The 20,110-nt window shown below is 48.2% G+C and overlaps 1 protein-coding gene across 1 annotated transcript; it reads left to right on the forward strand.

Moving 5' to 3' along the window:
- Window positions 1-9,028: 9,028 nt before the first annotated feature.
- On the forward strand, window positions 9,029-16,876 carry PIN4 (peptidylprolyl cis/trans isomerase, NIMA-interacting 4). Its single transcript, XM_030575655.1, has 4 exons — window positions 9,029-9,135; window positions 9,725-9,798; window positions 11,068-11,187; window positions 16,695-16,876. The coding sequence occupies exons 1-4, from the start codon at window positions 9,096-9,098 to the stop codon at window positions 16,851-16,853; spliced, it is 393 nt and encodes a 130-aa protein (XP_030431515.1). The 5' UTR covers window positions 9,029-9,095; the 3' UTR covers window positions 16,854-16,876.
- The last annotated feature ends 3,234 nt before the right edge of the window (window positions 16,877-20,110 follow it).

Here is a 20,110-nt window from a genome sequence, read left to right on the forward strand (position 1 = left end):
TGAGACTGAGAGGATGTGCTGCTGGTGGATTAAGGAATCATCAGACAATCAAGCATTATCAGACACCAGGAGGAAGGTCCTGTGGTGAGGATGAAGAAGGTGCTTGGAGGAGGCCATGGGGAAGTAGCCCAGGGAGTTGTAGCTGTCATGCAGCTGTTACAGGAAGCACTATAGACAGCTGCAATCCACAGGGCCCTGGGCTGGAACCCGGAGTAGAGGGCTGGCCCGGGTTCCCCCCAAACCTCCCAACTGCTGATCAGACATAGGAGGAGTTGACCCAGACTGTGGGTTCCACCAGAGGGGAAGATCACTGAGGGGAGCAAATCCGCCAATAAGCGCAGGACCCATCAAGGTAAAGGAGGAACTTTGTCACAACTGGTGTTAGGGGTGGGATTTTTGGTGTGCACAGCACGGCGGAAGAAGGAGGGTGATTTAAAAAAAAAAAAGTTAATTTTTTTTTTGTCACCACAATGGATGACGTAGTGCGGGCACTGATACAAGCCACAGCGGCCCAGCAGGAGGCTACCCGTGTCCAGGCAGCTGCCCAGCAAGAAGCAGTGTGGCTGCAGCAAGAGACTAATCGCCTGCTGATGGACCAAGCTGCTCAAGACCTAACTATGTTGCGGGAACTGGTAAACCAGGTACAGACCCTTACAGAACTGAACCGTGGCCATGATGGGACGCGACTCATATGGGCGAGCCATTGGCTGCAGAAAATGACACGGGAGGATGATGTAGAGGCATACCTTCTGGCCTTTGAGAGGACAGCCCTAAGGGAGGCATGGCCTCGAGATCTGTGATCTGGCATCCTTGCCCCATTCCTGTGTGAGGAGGCCCAGAAGGCCTACCATGATCTGCCTGAAGAGGCTGCAGCAGACTACTCCCAGCTGAAGGCAGAGATCCTGATCAGATCTGGGGTAACGATAGCAGTGCGGGCCCAGCGGTATCATGAGTGGAGGTACCAGGAAGACAAAACCCCACGATCCCAATTGTATGACCTCATCCATCTCACACGAAAGTGGTTGCAAACAGAGTCCTGGAGTCCGGAAGAGATACTAGAGGTTCTGGTCATCGACCGGTACATGAGGGTACTGCCACCAGATCTCCACAAATGGGTAGGCCAGAACGATCCGTCCACCTATGATGAGCTGATCACGCTGGTAGAAAGACGCATGACAGCCAGGGAATTGACCTAACTACCCAAGGAAAGCGCCTTTCGTAGCAAACACCCAACCTCAGCCCTGGAAGGTGGGACAGCCAAACCCCTGGAGAGTCCTAGGTGGAGGAAGAGGGGGGCTGAAAACCAGCAGAGACTCCAGAAGGAAGGGATTGGCCTGAGTGGGGGGAACCCTGGGACTAAACCCCCTAGCCCACATGATAGGAGAATAATTAGAAACAATTATAGATGTTATGCATGTGGGGAGTGGGGACACATAGCAGCACAGTGTCCTAGCACCGAGGAGCCTATGCAATGCAACTTGGGGGATTGGGAGGTCCCATGCGCCCTTATCCACCTTGCGGGCGTCGCATTAGCCCCGCATAACTACACCAGGCCGGTGAAGATAAATGGAGCAGAGACTACAGGTCTGGGGTCTGGGGTCCAGGACCCTACATTATAGTGAAGAAAGATCTCCTGTACCGTGTGGTGCAAATGCAGGAGCAGGAGATACATCAACTTCTGGTGCCACAAAAACATCAAAAAGCCATATTGAGCCTCGCCCACAGTCACCTGTTTGGAGGACATTTAGGGGTAGAACAAACCCAGGCCAAGATCCTGCGGAGGTTCTTCTGGTCAGGAGTACATGAAAATGTCAGGCAATACTGCACCTCTTGTCCAGAGTGTCAGCTACATAGCCCTCGCCCACACTTGCGGGCCCCTTTGATACCTCTTCCAATAATAGAGGTACCATTTGAACGCATAGCCATGGATCTGATTGGGCCCCTAGAGAAGACAGCTCGGGGCCACCAACGTGTGCTGGTTGTATTAGACTATGCAATCTGATACCGGGAAGCTGTTCCCCTATGCAACACAGCTTCCAAGACAATAGCTAAGGAGCTAGTACAGATCTTTTCCCGGGTTGGGCTACCCAAGGAGATACTGACTGATCAAGGGACACCTTTCGTATCCAAGTTGATGAAAGATCTCTGTTCATTGCTCCATGTACAAGCCCTACGGACCTCTGTATACCACCCACAAACAAATGGTCTTGTGGAAAGGTTCAATAGGACCCTCAAGGCCATGATCAGGAAAGTGGTGAGCCGGGATGGGAAAGACTGGTATACCCTATTGCCTTACCTCATGTTCGCCATCCGGGAAGTTCCACAAGCCTCCACAGGTTTCTCTCCATTTGAACTACTATATGGGCGCCACCCCTGAGGCATATTGGATATAGCCAGAGAAGCCTGGGAAGAGGAGCCAAATCCCAGAAGGAACATAGTCGAGCATGTACTACAGATGAGGGATCGGATAGCTCGAGTTACACCCATTGTATGGGAACACTTGGAGAAAGCACAAGAGACCCAACGGACCCATTATAACAACCAAGCAAAGCTTCGACAGTTCCAACCAGGGGATTGAGTGATGGTCCTGGTGCCCACAGCAAAAAGCAAGCTGTTGGCCCAGTGGCAGGTACCCTATGAAGTGACTGAAACTGTGGGAGAGCTAAACTATAAGGTGCGGCAGCGAGGCCGCAGGAAACCGGAGCAAATTTACCACATCAATCTTCGAAAACCTTGGCATGATCGAGAGACATGCTTAGTCACCCAGGAGACCCTTCCCCAGGAGGATAACTTACATGAGCAAGTGAAGATATCACCCGACTTGACGCCAATCCAAAAAATCGAAGCAACTGACATGATTAATCGCAACTGAGATGTGTTCTCTACAAAACCAGGGCGGACAACTGAGACCTATCACCATATCTGCACGATCCCCGGAGCCAAGGTAACACTGAGACCCTTCCGAATCCCAGCAGCCAAAAGAGAAGAAATCAAGGCTGAAGTAAAGAAAATGTTAGAATTAGGCTTTATTGAAGAATCCTACAGTCAGTGGTGCAGTCCAATTGTTCTAGTGCCCAAACCTGATGGTACCACGAGATTCTGTAATGACTTTCACCGACTGAATAAAGTATCCCAATTTGATGCATACCCCATACCACACATCGACGAACTGGTTGACCGACTAGGTAGTGCCCGATTCTTGACTACGCTGGATCTGACAAAAAGGTATTGGCAGATTCCCCGACCAAAGAAGCTAAAGAAAAGACAGTGTTCTCCACCCCAGATGGGCTATTCCAGTACACTGTCCTCCCTTTTGGGTTACATGGGGCCCCAGCCACATTCCAGCGCCTCATGGATAAGCTGCTGCGCCCCCATACTAATTATGCAGCTGCATACCTACATGATGTCATCATCCATACGCCAGACTGGGGAACCCACTTGGAGAAAGTTGAGCCAGTACTACGCACTTTAAGGCGGGCTGGCCTCACTGCTAATCCTGCTAAATGTGCCATAGGACTAGCAGAGGCTAGGTACCTGGGATATATTGTAGGAAGGGATATAGTGAAGCCCCAAACTAATAAGCTAGAGGCGATTCAAAACTGGCCCTGGCTGACCCGAAAGAAGCAGGTCCGTGCATTCCTAGGCGTGGTAGGCTACTACCAACGTTTTATTCCCCACTTCGCCAGTAGGGCAAGTCCTCTAACAGACTTGGTGAAGGCCCGAGGTCTAGACATGGTGAAGTGGACCGACGCAGAAGAGGGGGAATTTTTAGACCTTCGGACAGCCCTCTGTAATGACCCCATACTCATAGCCCCGGAATTTAACAAGGAATTTATTTTACAGACAGATGCTTCTGAGGTGGGGTTGGCGGCAGTTCTGTCACAAATGATTGGAGAAGAAGGACACCCGATCCTCTGCCTAAGCAGAAAGCTGCTCCCAAGAGAACAGAAGTATGCGGTAGTCAAGAGAGAATGCCTTGCGGTCAAATGGGCCATGGAGACACTGCATTATTACCTCTTAGGCCGGCGATTTACTCTTGTGACAGACCATGCACCCCTCCAGTGGATGCAGAGAAATAAGGAAAAGAATGCAAGGGTCACCAGGTGGTTCTTATCCCTCCAACTATTCCAGTTCCGCATATGGCACAGGGCTGGATGCCACCACGGCAACGCTGATGGTCTTTCACGAGCACACTGCCTGGCGTCTCAAGTTGCCCAACCCTATGGTGTTGAGCAGAGGGTGGGGCTATGTGATGGGGCAAGGCCAGATGGCTACAGTAAAGTACTGAGGAACAGGTATGTTAACCCCAGGCTAAACAAATCCCTAGTACCATGGTAACCAAATGGCAGTTGTTCCAGGTTAATCAAAGCACCTGGGGCTAATTAAGATCTTTCTAGAAGGCAGTGGAGATAGCTATATTGATTAGAACACCTGCAGCCAATCAAGGCAGGCTAATCAGGGCACCTGGGTTTAAAAAGGAGCTCACTCCAATCAGGGGGGAGGAGCCAGAGGAGAGGAAGTGTGTGTGAGGAGCTGGGAGCAAGAGGCGCAAGGAGCTGAGACTGAGAGGATGTGCTATTGGAGGATTGAGGAATTATCAGACAATCAAGCATTATCAGACACCAGGAGGAAGGTCCTGTAGTGAGGATAAAGAAGGTGTTTGGAGGAGGCCATGGGGAAGTAGCCTAGGGAGTTGTAGCTATCATGCAGCTGTTACAGGAGGCACTATAGACAGCTGCAATCCACAGGGCCCTGGGCTGGAACCCGGAGTAGAGGGCAGGCCTGGGTTCCCCCCAAACCTCGCAACTCCTGATCAGACACAAGAGGAGTTGACTCAGACTGTGGGTTCCACCATAGGGGAAGATCACTGAGGTGAGCAAATCCGCCAATAAGCACAGGACCCACCAAGGTAAAGGGGAACTTTGTCACAGCAGGTACATGTTGCACTCTGCTGGACAGAATCAGACCTGCTCAACTATGACAGGGAGCCTGAGCTGAAGCTACTGACTCTTATGGAGATGCTCTTGGAAGTCCTGACCCTATTTAAGCCAGTGGGAGTTTTTCCATTTACCTCACTGGGCCAGGAATTGCCCTTGCTCACCAGTGAGTGTCCTTGCTTTTGGCAACACAGGGCCCTCGCTTCTCATGTGATGCTCCAGATAGTAGATATACTGGGGAGGGGACTTGTTGCCTATTTAATCACTCGTTTGGCATTCCCCTAGCCAGCACAACCATAAGTGGCATCTTGACCAGAGAGTTCAGTGGCAGCTGGAAACATCTGCTGGGAGCAGATGCAGGGACACTGCAGAGGGTGACTAGAAGGCAAGGGGCATGAGCAGAGAGGTAAAATGCAAGAGTCAGCAGCACCTTTCCCATGAATCCCCTGCTGTTGGGTCAAACATAAAGACCCATTGAATCCGTGCCTGGGAATTGGTTTGAACAGAGGACAGGACCCTGCTGTCATTGAGAGAAGCCCTTCTGGGCTCCCATAGTGAGATCAGAGCTGGGAGCAGCTGCCAGCCTGGCCCATCAGCATCTGTCCAAGGACATTGGGATCGTCTCAGAGACCCAGCTGGGAAAAACTGAGACATAGACTGACCTCAGTGAGGTGAGGAGATGATCAAGCTCTTTATGAGGTGCTGCTGGGATGGGAGGGAAGAGGAGAGAGGATCATGAGGGGCAGCTCTAGGAGACAGCAGGGTCCCTTCCTCACTCCAATTCAGAGGTTCAGATTCAATCAGTCTTTAGGCTTCCTCTCATTTGTGTCTTTCCTGGGAAATCGCAAACCAATAACAACTAAAAATGTTTTTACCCTTTCCCTAATATGTGTTCTACTCTATATAGATAGATCAGCCTAGAGCTGTCTTTTCACTGCACAACTCCACAGGATCATAGCTGGGAATGCACCTTTTTTCTTTTTTAGGCTTTTAAAACTAAAAGAAACAGAAGTGCAAACGTCTAGCTCAATGCAACTCCAAGGCTGCACAACTCAAAAAATGCATACATAGAACAATCAGGAAAAGTAAAGGTGGTTTTTTTCCAGGCAACAGGAACTAAACCACTTCCTACAGAGGGAGCATTTTATATGATTGGTTAGAATGCTGTGTATGCTCTAAATTAGTCTCCATTCAGTACAATCAGGGCCGGCTTTAGGCTGATTCGTCCAATTCCCCAGAATCGGGCCCCGTGCTAGGGCCCCACGCCTTCGGCGCCTTTTAATTTATTTTATTTTATTTTATTTTATTTTTTTTACTCACCCGGTGGCAGTCCGCTCCGGGGGTCTTCGGCGGCATTTCAGCGGTGGGGGGGTCTGCTCCAGGGGTCTTCGGTGGCATTTCGGCAGCAGGGGTCCTTCGATGCTTGCAGAAGACCCAGAGTGGACCCCCCACCACCGAAGTGCTGCTGAAGCTCCGGACTGCCACTGAGTATTTGAATCGGGCCCCGCAGTTAATAAAGCTGGCCCTGGGTACAATCTGGCTGGGTTAATATTGCTATAGCAACTTTTGTTTGGGCATTTTCTGACCACTGTGCTACAATTTATTCTCTCTTCCCATTGGCTTAGTGGAGGTTTTTACATGTAATCTTAACTCTAATTTAAATGCACATGTAATTCCTATTTGCAGAACATCAAGGAGAGCACACTACTTAACAAATAATTATGACATACATTAGTTTTGCATTCTAGACAGACTAAAATTAGAATTATTTAAGTATAGCAACAAACAAGTACATGAAAAACCAGTTGACATAATTCACTTGGAGTTTTCAAAAAGCCTGAAGCAACGTCCCTCAGAAGAAGCTATGAAGGAAACTAAGCAGTGTGGGGTGAGATGCAAAGTTCTGTCCTGGAGCAGAAATGGACCAAAAACAAAAGAATAAGAATAAGCGGTGGAATCTCCATCCTTAGAGGTTTTTAAGGCCTGGCTTGACAAAGCCCTGGCTGGGATGATTTGGTTGGGATTGGCCCTGCTTTCAGCAGGGGATTGGACTAGATGACTGGGATTGTTTAGTCTGCAGAAGAGAAGAATGAGGGGGGATTTGATAGCTGCTTTCAACTACCTGAAAGGGAGTTCCAAAGAGGATGGATCTAGGCTGTTCTCAGTGGTACCAGATGACAGAACAAGGAGTAATGGTCTCAAGTTGCAGTGGGGGAGGTTTAGGTTGGATATTAGGAAAAACTTTTTCACTCAGAGAGTGGTGAAGCACTGGAATGGGTTACCTAGAGAGGTGGTGGAATCTCCTTCCTTAGAGGTTTTTAAGGTCAGGCTTGACAAAGCCCTGGCTGGGATGATTTAGTTGGAAATTGGTCCTGCTTTGAGCAGGGGGTTGAACTAGATGACCTCCTGACGTCCCTTCCAACCCTGATATTCTATGATTCTATTATTATTTTATTTTATGACCTCCTGAGGTCTCTTCCAACCCTAATATTCTATGATTCTATGAATAAATGGTGGATTTTCTACATGGCAAAAGGCTCAGACTGGGGGACCTAAGGTTCTGGAGTTGTTAAGAGTAGTGTAAAGTCAGCTCTAGTGTGATAAATCGGAACTGTGTGGAATAGGAGAATGTGCATTTCATTGTCAGTCTGAGCCACCCAGAAACAGGGATCTGGGAAAAGGAGAGAATGGGGAGGTGGCCACATTTGCAGATTACACATAATTATTTAGATTAGTCAAGACTGGAGAAGACTTGGAGGAACTTCAGAAGGATCTAACCAAGGTAGGAGAATCAGAAGCTCTGGCAGATGAAGTTCAATGGCAACAGATGCAAGGCAGAAGGAATCATTTGAACTATGCATCCATAATTCTGAGGGCTACATTGACTGATCACTCCGAGAAATGAGCTGGGAGTCACTGTGAGCAGATCAGTTCAGAATTCTGCTCAATGTGCACCAGCAGTCACAAAGGCAAACAAAATATTGGTATGTTATATCAAATAATGGAACAAAGTATTGAGAATGTTCTAATGCCATTCCATGTACTCTAGTGGAATGGCCTCAGCGGGAATACTCCTTTCAGTTCTGGTCAGCCTTGCTAAAAATAACCCACCAGACACCGAATGGGGTTCTGAGATGGGGACAAATCTGCAGGAATGTCCATGGAAAGAGAGATAGATAACGCCACCATTTCAGGAGTCAGGTGAGCTGAGCAGAAATTCCACTCACTGAAAGTCCCCTATATGCACCACTATATACCTAGATAGTTACTTAGCTGCTTTCTCTCCATCCCTCAGCAGCACCTAGAAGCAAGATACCAATAGTGAAGGCATGGCAATAATTTTACCCAATAGCACATCCTTTACAACTGGTGGTACACATGTTGCAGCATGATAAACAATTCTCCAATTTTTCAAAAAAGGAAGTTAAGAAGGGACATGGGCAGGTAAATATAAAAGATCTCCCTGAGATTGTAAGAAGCCCTTGTAATAAGTGTGATAAAAATGTGAATGCTTAGGATTTTTTTTAGTTATTGAAAAGTAAAGCTTGACAAAATACAGTTCTCCCAAGGTGAGGAAGAGGAATGATTATATCCGGAATCACTTGTTATAAAATGTTTGCCACGCTAGTCACGCTTATTGTTTTTATTTCTCTAACACCTAGATGTGTGTTAAGTGCTGGACAGCGTCCTAAGGAGCTGAGGCAGGCAGGCGTTAGAGGACTGGCAAGGGGCAGACTCAGGCTACAACACAACGCCATACAAGAGCTCAGGAAACATGTTCTTCTCATTGTCTCATCACCCTGCGCCACCTGCCCAGACAATCGCTACAATTGGGTGCTGAGAGCCAGGGGGTGCAGCAGCCCTGTGGGGGTCTGAGAGGGGAAGGGCGCTAGCCGGGATCGAGTCCCATGGGGGGCAGCGGGGGGGACCTCCAGGGGCGCTCCCCGCGCTAGGGGCGGGGGTCTGTGCCGGGACCCATGCTCCCAGCCGGCCAGCGGCAGCTCCTGGCGGGGCGCACACAGAGCCGCACTGTCCCCGACAGGCGTTTAGCGCGGACAGCCCGGGCTCCGGGGTGCTCCGCGCTAGGCCGCCGGCTGGGTCCTGAGCGGGGCCCTCGCGCTCTCCGTGGCGTCACGTGCGCGACTCCTGGCTGGGGAGATGCCCCCGAAAGGGAAAAGCGGTGGCAAAAGTGGGAAGGGTGAGGGCGGGCGGCGTCCCGGGTCGGAGGATGGATGGGCGGGCGGGCTGTAGCGCCCCGGCTCGGGGAAGGGGGGCGGGCTGTAGCGCCCCGGCTCGGGGGAAGGGGGGGATGGCTCGGGTCGGAGGAAGGCGTGATGGCTGTGGGGGCGGGCTGAGGGGGGATGGATGAGGGGGCGGGCTGTAGCGCCCTAGGTCGGAGGAAGGGGAGATGGCTGTGGGGGCGGGCTGAGGGGGGATGGATGAGGGGGCGGGCTGTAGCGCCCTAGGTCGGGGGAAGGGGGGGAAGGCCCGGGTCGGAGGAAGGGGTGATGGCTGTGGGGGCGGGCTGAGGGGAGATGGCTGGGTGGGCGGTCTGTAGCATCCTGGGTCGGGGGAAGGCGGGATGGATGAGGGGGCGGGTGGGCTGTAGTGCCCTGGGTCGGGGGAGGGATAGAGGGGGATGGGCAGTTGCCTTGATAGGGTGACCATAGTCCATTCTCCAGTCCAGGACAGTCTATGTCCTCACCCGGCTGGCCCTGGTCTATGGCAGTCCATGGTGCCACCCCAGGAACCGAGCTCAGCTAATGATGATCTGGTTTGTTCCTAAGGAGGAGCTGCTGGCGGTGGGGGCAGTGCCGAGAAGCAGGCCCCGGCCCTGAAGGGTGGGGGCAGCTCTGTGAAGGTGAGTGTGGCATGGAGGGGTGTCACAGAGTCCCCCGGTGATGCTCTAGAACTGCTCCCCACCAAGCCAGTCAGGACTTTGGGGCGCCTCCTCTCCCTCAGAGCAGACTGTCTCCAGGGCAAGAAGCTCACACGGCTTCTCCTCCTGGGTCTCTCCTTGGAGCATTCAGCATTCTCTGCCTCTCCGTGCGCTTCCCACAGCGAGTCCGCCCAGGCAGGGTCCTGGGGAAGTCACAGGGTCCTGCACCCCCACTTTACAGTCAGACGTGACTCTTAACCAGCCAGTAAAAGAGAATTTTCTTAGAATCATAGAATCAAAGAATATCGTAGTTGGAAGGGACCCCAGGAGGTCATCTAGTCCAACACCCTGCTCAAAGCAGGACCAATCCCCAGACAGATTTTTGCCCCCAGATCCCTAAATGGCCCCCTCAAGGATTGAACTCACAACCCTGGGTTTAGCAGGCCAATGCTCAAACATGGTCTCAAACAGAGCTTGTAGGTACAGAGAACCGGAGCCCTCGGCCAGCTCCATTCTGGGGCCCAACGAGGCAGACCCTCATGTCTGCCCTCACACCTCGTCCCCAGCCAACTCCAAACTGAAACCCCCTCCAGCCCCTCCGTCTCTGTTGAGTTCCTTTCCCGGGCCAAGAGGTCACCTGACCTCTTTGTTCTCCCACACCTTTAGCATCCCCTTGCAGGGGGGAGGGGCCGATCCATTAGTTGCTAGAGCCCCCACACAGTATTCAGAGAAAACATTAAGAACAGTCCCACTTCATCACAAGGGGTAGCAGGACTATAGGCACATCTCGTCAGCTGCTGCCTTCAGCCAAGCACGTGGTGTGAACAGGTGGCACAAGTCCAGCTATGCAGGAAACCACAGGTTGTGGGTCTCAGCCGGGGCTGGGGTTTGATCTGGCTCCGGGGTTTAGGGGTTCCTGCTGGCCCACACAGCAGCAACCCCTGACTGCCCAGTAAGGTCCTGAGGGATGAAGGTGCCTCTCAGAGACAGCTGCTAAGTGCAATCTGTCTTTGGGACTGGGTGCAGTGCTTGATACCGGGCTGCTGCCAAGCTGGTGTGCCACTTGCAGAAGCAGGAGGCATACTGGGCAGAGGACTCACTAGCTCTGCCCTGGCTGTTGTTTGGGACAGCAACTGAGCTTTATGTCCTGGGCTGGAGGTGGGAAGCCCTCCAATGGACTTAGTTTTACTGTGTTGAGAAACACGCTGACAGGAGCCTATTCAGTAACTTCCCCCTACTTTTGCATTCTAGGTTAGACACATCCTATGTGAAAAGCACAGCAAAATCATGGAGGCCATGGAGAAGCTGAAGTCTGGAGTGCGCTTCAGTGAAGTAGCCTCACAGTACAGTGAAGATAAAGCCAGACAAGGGGTACATATCACTGATTGTCATACTTGTGCTGACAGCTCTTAGGTGGACTACTTAATATCAGGGAGGCACCATTGGCTAGTGTAGAGGTGGCCACACTGTTGCTTATGAGCCAAATGTGGCTTTTTTACAGTTAAAGTGTGGCTTGCGAAGCCCCCCCACCCACCCACACACACTCCATTCTCCACCTACCAGACTGGGGCAGAGGGAGCTCAGGGCTTCTGCCTGTGGCAGAGTTGTGGGGCTAGAGGCTTCTGCCCTACTGGGGGGCAGGGGAAGGTCTTGGGGCTTCAGCCTTGCAGGAGGCGCCTGCTGAGGCTGAAGCCCCGAGTACCAGCCGACACGCCCAGCTCTTGAACTTCTGAAGACTATCATATGTGGCTCAGAGGGTCACTAAGTTTGGCCACCCCAATCTAGTCGTTAGCAGGAGACTGGGACTCTGGGAAATCTACCAGGTTCCATAGTACTTATCAGTGGTGTAGCATATAAATGAGGTTGCATTGGGAAGTCTCTTATGAACTTCCTGGATCTCCTGCTCTTCCGCCTTCCTTGAAATAAGAGTCTTTGTGTGGGCCATATTTCTCCACCTGCCCCATCAATCTGGTTTTACAGGGAAATACTCTCACAGAGGAGGGTGTTACAGTATGCACTCAAAGTACTTCGACTCCACATTAATCTGATCCTCTCAGGAAACTCAATCCATAGCCAGACCCCCTTGACAGAACACTATCTCTAGCTCTTTACTCCTAGGGGAATTCATCACCAAAAAATTAAAATTCTGTTCACAATATTTTAAAATTCTGCATATTTTATTTGTCAAAATAACATAATATAATCACGCCAGTTTCAATTATTTTAGTAATTTATTTCAAAATACCTGTCAGCAAGTATGTCTAGCAATACACAAAAACAATGAGGAGTCTGGTGGCACCTTAAAGATTAACATTTATTCGGGCATAAGTTTTCGTGAGTAAAAAACCCACTTTTTAAGATGCATGTAGTGAAAATTACAGATACAGGCATAAATATATACTGGCACATGAAGAGAAGGGAGTTACCGTACAAGTGGAGAAGCAATGTTGAAGGTCAATTTAGTCAGGGTGGATGTTGTCCACTCCCAGTAATTGATGAGGAGGTACCAATACCAAGAGAGGGAAAACTGCTTTTGTAGTGAGCCAGCCATTCCCAATCCCTATTCAAGCCCAGATTGGTGGCGTTAAGTTTGAAAATGAATTGTAGCTCAGCAGTTTCTCTTTGCAGTCTGTTTCTGAAGTTTTTTTGTTAAAGAATGGGTACTTTTAAAGCTGTTATTGAGTGTCCAGGGAGACTGAAGTGTTCTCCTACTGGCTTTTGTATGTTACCATTCCTGATGTCTGATTTGTGTCCATTTATCCTTTTACATAGAGACTGTCCGGTTTGGCCAATGTACATGGCAGACAGGCATTGTTGGCACATGATGGCATATATCACATTAGTAGATGTGCAGCTGAATGAGCCTTTGATGGTGTGGGTGGTGTGACTGGGTCCTATGATGGTGTTGCTAGAGTAGATATGGGGACAAGAAGGCAACGGGGTTTGTTACAGGGATTGGTTTCTGAGTTAGTGTTTCTGAGGTGTGGTGTGTAGTTACTGGTAAGCATTTGCTTCAGGTTGGGGAGCTGTCTGTAAGTGAGGACTGGCCTGCCTCCCAAGGCCTGTGAGAATGGGGAATAGTTTTCCAGGATATGTTATAGATTGTTGATGATGAGCTGGAGAGGTTTTAGCTGGGGGATGTATGTGATGGCCAGTGGTGTTCTGTTATTTTCCTTGTTGGGCCTGTCCTGTAGTAGGTGACTTCTGGGTACCCATCTCGCTCTGTCAATCTGTTTCCTCACTTCCCCAGATGGGTATTGTAGTTTTAAGAATGCTTGATAGAGATCTTGTAGGTGTTTCTCTTTCTGAGGGATTGGAACAAATGCAGTTGTGTCTTAGGGCTTGGCTGTAGACAGTGGATTGTGTGATGTGTCTTGGATAGAAGCTGGAGGCATGTAGGTAAGTATAGTGGTCAGTAGGTTTCCAGTATAGGGTGGTGTTTATGTGACGATACCTTATTTGCACTGTAGTATCCAGGAAGTGGATCTCTTGTGTGGATTGGTCCAGGCTGAGGTTGATGGTGGGGTGGAAATTGTTGAAATCCAGGTGGAATTCTTCAAGGGCCTCCTTCCTGTGGATTCATATGATGAAGATGTTATCAATGTAGCGTAAGTAGAGGAGGGGTGCTAGAGGACTAGAGCTGAGGAAGCGTTGTTCTAAGTCACCCATAAAAATGTTGGCATACTGTGGGGCCATGTGGGTACTCATAGCAGTGCCACTGACTTGAAGGTATAAGTTGTCCCCAAATCTGAAATGTTTATGGATGAGGACAAAGTCACACAGTTCAGCCACCAGGTGTGCCATGGCCTCATCAGGTATACTGTTCCTGACAGTTTGTAGTCTATCCTTGTGTGGAATATTGATGTAAATGGCATCTACATCCATGATGGCCAGGATGGTGTTTTCAGGAAGATCACTAATGCATTGTAAAGTTTCCTCAGGAAGTCAGTGGTGTCTCGAAGATAGGTAGGAGTGCTGGTAGCATAGGGTCTGAGGAGAGTCAAAATAGCCAGATAATCCTGCTGTAAGAGTGCCAATGCCTGAGATGATGGGGCATCCAGGATTTCCAAAGTTATGGATCTTGGGTAGTAGATAGAATACCCCTGGTTGGGGCTCTAGGGGTGTGTCTGTGTAGATTTGTTCCTGTGCTGTAGCAGGGAGTTTCTTGAGCAGATGGTGTAGTTTCTTTTGATACTCCTTGGTACTGGGATCGGAGGGTAGTGGTCTGTAGAATATGGTGTTGGAGAGTTGTCTGGCAGCCTCCTGTTCATAATCCGACCTGTTCATGATGACTACAGCACCTCCTTTGTCATCCACTTTGATTATAATGTCAGAGATGTTTCTGAGGCTGTGGATGGCATTGCGTTGTGTACAGCTGAGGTTATGGGGCAAGTGATGCTGTTTGTTCACAATTTCAGCCTGTGCACATCTGCAGAAGCACTCTATGTAGAAGTCCAGTCTGTCATTTTGACCACCAGGAGAAGTCCACGCAGAATTCTTCTTGTAGTGTTGGTAGGAGGGTTCCTGTAGATCAGTGCTCTGTTCAGTGGTGCGTTGAAAATATTCTTTGAGTCAGAGACAGTGAAAGTAGGCTTCCAGATCACCGCAGAAATGTATCTCATGTGTGGAGTGGTGGGGCAGAAAGAAAGTCCCCGGGATGTTTTTATGGCTGACTTAGAACTTCCTCAGCTCTTGTCCCCTAGTGCCCCTCCTCTACTTATGGTACATTGATGACATCTTCGTCATATGGCCCCACGGGAAGGAGGCCCTTGAAGAATTCCACTTGGACTCCTCATTGTTTTTGTGGATACAGACTAACATGGCTACCTATCTGTATTCTAACAATACAGACCACAGAGATTCAGGAAATGTTTTTGATGGGGTTAAATAAGCTGTAACCGCTCAAGGAAGCCATCTTGGAGTCATGGATAGTTTTCTGAAAACAGCCGCTTGATATGCAGCAGCACTCAGAAAAGCTAACAATTTAGGACCCATTAGGAAAGGAATAGATAATAAGATAGTAAATATCATAATGCCACAATATAAATCCATGGTACGCCTATACCTTGAATATTGCATGCAGGCCTGGTCACCCTATCTCGAAAAAGATAATTAGAAATGGAAAAGGTCCAAACAACAAATATGATTAAGGGTATGAAACAGCTTTCATATAAAGAGAGATTAAAAAGACAGACTGTACAGCTTAGAAAAGAGATACTCCTGGCAGAATTCTGCATGCTGCGCATGTGCAGAATTCATGTTCCCTGCGGATTTCTTTGCTTCCCTGCAGAAAAATGACTTCTGATGGGGAAACAAAGGGAAGCCCACAAGAGTGGTCATGTACCCTTTCCTGGCAGTACAGGCAGGTTGGTTCGGGTGCCCGGAGCAGCCAGTAGAGACGTAAATCACCACAGGGATGGGGTTGGGAGTCTGGGAAGTCATGTATGTGAGAGGGAGAGAGACACTCTGTCCCTCTTGCTCGCTATTGCAGCACATTCAGTGTGGAGAGGCAGGGCTGTGGGGTGTTTCTGAGGAGGTAGGCATGGGGCAGAGCAGAATGTAGCAACCTGCCTGCTTAGTGAATTGCTCTTATTGTCTTTATGAATTCTCCCAGGGATATAAAACAGGTGTAAAAGTTTTAAGGCTCCTTTACATTGCCAGAGTGATGTAAAAGACAGTATGGCCTTATACATTTTTATGGTGCTTTAGTGACTAGAACTTGTCTAAATTTTTGGACTGAAAAAAATTCCTATCAAACCGTGCTCCATTAACTGTTTGGTACTTATCTTCCTGGAGATGGTCAGTAGCCAATATAAATTGTGAGTCTGTTTCCCCAGCCCTCACTTGCTCTTCAGTTGCCTGTGATGTAACACTGACCATATGGCTGCATATATTTGTTGACTAATAACTAGAAATAAAGGGTTAAACCTGTCTACATTACTGTGAGACAAAGGGGGTTTGGGGATTTCCTCCAGTGCGCCCCACTCCCATTCTCCATCCATTGTATTGTAGTTTAAATAAATCACCAAAATAATTGAAACTGGCATGATATTACATTATTTTGACAAAATGTGCAGAATTTTAATTTTTTTGATGCAGAATTTTAATACTTTGGCACAGAATTCCCTCAGGAGTAAAGAGATAACTAAGGGGGGGGCATGATAAAGGCCTATAAAATCATAAATGGTATGGAGAAAATGAGTAAGGAAGTATTAAATGCCCCTTCACCTAAGAAGTAAGGTCACCCTATGAAATTAACAGATAGCAGGTTTAAAACAAAAGGAAGTGCTTCTTGACACACTGCACAGTCAACCTGTGCCACTTGTTGCCAGGGGATGTGGTGAAGGCCATAACTAAATTTAAAAAAAATAACTAGATAAGTTCATGGAGCATAGGTCCATCAGTGGCTGTTAGCCAAGACGGCCAGGGATGCACCCATTCTGTGGGTGTCCCTAAGACTTTGATGCTGGGACTGGATGACAGGGGATGGATCGTTGATAATTACCCTGTTCTGTTCATTTCCTTTGAAGCATCTGACATTGGCCACTGTTGGAAGACAGGATGCTGGGCTAAATGGACCATTGGTCTGACTCAGTTTGGCCATTCTTATGCTCTATTTTGTATAGGTTTTTATACTGCACACATTGCCATAATATTTGATGATACTCTCATTCCACACACATCTGTGCAGTAGACAGCTGTAAAGTTTAAGGTTCCAAGCACTGAATGGAAAAAGGTTATTTGTTCTTAAAAACCCTGTTTGTTGGATTTTTCTCTCTGCTTTATAGAAATGTTACCCACTCTGTCTCACAGTGCAGCTCTGGGCATGTTTTGAAAGGGATTTTCAGACCTGGCCATTTTCATTGACTCTCTTTCAGGGAGACTTGGGCTGGATGACCAGAGGTTCTATGGTGGGACCTTTCCAGGAAGCAGCATTCACCTTGGCAGTCAGCAGTATGGATAAGCCAGTGTACACAGACCCTCCTGTCAAAACGAAGTTTGGATACCACATAATTATGGTTGAAGGGAGAAAATAAAATACAAAAAAGAGTGAAGTTGACACTCACTGTTCTATACACTGACTAGGAACTTCCCAGCAGATTTGTTGTGAGAGTTGTTAGGGTTGGGGATCTATAGGACTCAGGTTTGTATGTGCATGCTTGCAGCATGTTTGGCGATGGTTTCCACACCATTTCTTTTGGACAATTTTACCCCAGTTTACAGATTATAGACCTGGCAGGGTGGGAGCCAACAGAAAGAAGCTGTCGGTACCTAGTAAAGCACTTCAGGCAGTTATTGAAATCTCCTTTGTTGTGTGGGGCATGTGAGATTCTTACTTCATGAGAACTTGAGCAGTTGAGTAGCCCTTGCTTTTCCTGGGCTGCTGACATGGATGGGTTGTCTTATTGGAATAGTATTAGTAGACTTCATATAAAATCCATGGAAAAAATCTCTTTGCAGTTGCAACTTTGGGTCCATGGAGAAAGCCATTTTACCAGCCTAGTTTGTCCAGGAAAATCCAGAAGTCTAATTCAGCCTCAGTTTGTAAATCTAGATGGTCTAAAGTAGTAAAGGTTTCCCTACAGTGTATTTATCAGCTGTATGACAGTTGTGCTGTAGTTTCACATTCCATTTCTGTGCAAGGGATTTGGCAAATCAGAGGCACTAAAATGCAAACCAGTCAGATTGGAAGATTTCACTGGGAGCAATTAGTGAACATGGGGAGAAACAGTCACACTCACTCCACTATATAAACTGCCTTCCTTCTTTTCCAGCAAAAGGGAAGTATTAAATTCAAGAACTCAAAACCAACAGTCCTTGCATATGTCAGAAAATAGAGTTAAAAAGGAGCCCTGTCTCAGGCACTTCCCTGTGGATCCCAACCATTTCTCTCCAGGACAGAGAGGGGAACATGATGACCCTTGCATTTGTGCTGAGAATCCCCTCTTCTTAGAAATTAAAAGCACTGGACTTTAAAGAGCCCATCATATCACTGCAGCTTCTCTTGCTGGGGGGAGTGCTCTGGATTTATTCTGAAAAGGAGGATTCTGAACTAGCTTTGTAAATGGTTTGCACTGAGGAGTGCCATAAATACCCAAGTATAAATCAGCTTGAGAGATTTGTATTAAACACCCTTTGGGTGAAGTGTCTGTGAGCCACTGTTGCTATGATCACTAACTGGCCAGCAAAAGTGAGGCCCTACTGTTTAATGGCATTTGTCTATAAGGTGATAACTTTTGAAAACCACATCTGATCAGTTCCAAGCTTTAATAGGCAAAATCCTATTGATTTGTGTGAAAACCAGAAAATTTCAAGTCACGTCTACAGCGTGCCCATTTAGAACGGCAGGCAGAGGAAGCTCTCTGGCCCCCTCTGCTGCTGCCCACATACATGACAGGCAGCAGTCACTAGAGCATGACACACTTAATTACTTATGTAGATAAAGCTATGTACCCTTTCCCCCAACTCCCACCAATCCCCTTCAGATCCTCCAGAGTGCACCCCTCTCCCCCATCTGCTTTGCACTTAGAGCTCAGCCTCCAGGAGCAATTAAGTGTGCAACCCTCTTGTAACACATTTGTAATGTTTCCTGTTTCTTGAATCTAATATATAGGAGTACTTTGTTAGTGTGTTGGGTGTTGCTTTAGCAAGTGCAAATGAGAAGCCCGCCATGTAGATGTTGGTGCTGAAAACAGAAGCATGTTTAAAGTTGTCAATTTGGCCTTACTTTCAGAAAGGCTTTGTGCATTACTGGAAGCAAGGGCATATGAGCAGGAGCTGTGAAAGGAGGGAAGACTGCCTTTCCAAAGGTTACATGTAGCAAAATGTTAGACCCAGGCAGTGTATCTTCCCCATCGTTGGTTTCTCAGGGGGAATTGAAATCTGGCCTCCCCTAAATTCAACCCCCAGACGCTCCACCACCAGCACTGTTCTTAAGAATAGAATAAGTCAGCACCTTTTGCATTCAGTATGACCCATTCCAGAGGGGAAGTAATCTCATGGCCCCACCTCCCCACTGATTAGTTTACAAAATATTTGACTTGGTTGCTCAAGCTAGGAGGCCTAGCTGTGTAAATGTCTAAGAGTCCTCGCTCTTCACGTCAGTAATGTTGTGAAGTAGTATGGCCACAATGCTTCTCACTAAGGTCATTCTCAGTGAGACAGGTGGTTCAGAAGTGAGTACCACCACAAATTAACATAAAAACCATACAACTCTAGTTAACCAAGCTTAACTGAACATGGTGCTGAAATGCTGTGGAAAGCAGGCCAGCTCAGTTTTGAGTGGTCACTGCAGTGACAGGACCCCTTTGCATCTAGTTTGGCCTGTGAACTAGTTCTAAAAGGGCAGATAGTAGCTGTTGATTGGAGTATCTTTCACTCCAAGAGATTTTTCAGCTGTTGAAGAATCATCTCTACAACTAAGTGTTCTGCAGTGGACCTGGGGAACACTTGCTGCATCACTGTCTTGTCACCATTACGTCAGCAGAATAGGTGACTAGAGCAAAGCCACTGAAGAATGGGAAGGACAGAGGGTGGGGAGAGGTTTGGCAACTGGAGTAGGGGCGTGATGGAAGCACATCAGCCGCCCATGGAAGAGTTTGGCAATTGGAAACAGAGAAGTTTGGTTACTGTACTTCTGCTCCATGGTGCTTCTGACTCCTGTGTCCCACTGCCACACTGAACCTTCTCTATAATAAAGGAAAGTGACCCTTTGCAATGTGGGACATCATTTTCCTCACACTGGCATCTCTGCATTGCCCCTTGATGTCCCATCTTCACTCCTTAGCACAAAAGAAATAAACCAAGCATAGTTGGGCAGAGATGGCCTGGAGTGGTAGGAGAGTACGCGAGTGGAACAGTGCAATTCATTGCTGTCAGGGCACAGTGGCCCTGCTCACTGCTTAAATGACATCATAGTAGTCATCTTTGATTGCATGGACTAGACACAGCCATCTTAAGCCAGAAGGGCATGGATGAGTGAGAGGCAGCTAGCACCTGCCCCGCAACTATGGGCCAGATGTTGATCTCAAACCCTCACCTGTAACTTCCATTGAAGGCATAGGAATTGTCCACATGTCCCAGGGCAGAATTTGGTCACATTATCTGAGATGGGTTAGATAAGCACACAAGTACTACGATACAGTGGACTAACTGTGCTGCTAGCTGGCTCTGCCACTGCTTTATGTATCTATGACAAGCTATTTGTGCACCTGCAAGAACCAGGATGATCATACTTACCACAGCCATGCAGGAAGCAGGGCTGTACAGCAATGGTTCTCCACCAGGGATACAC

The sequence above is a fragment of the Gopherus evgoodei genome, chromosome 9, assembly GCF_007399415.2.
Source record: "Gopherus evgoodei ecotype Sinaloan lineage chromosome 9, rGopEvg1_v1.p, whole genome shotgun sequence".
Lineage (NCBI taxonomy): Eukaryota > Metazoa > Chordata > Testudines > Testudinidae > Gopherus > Gopherus evgoodei.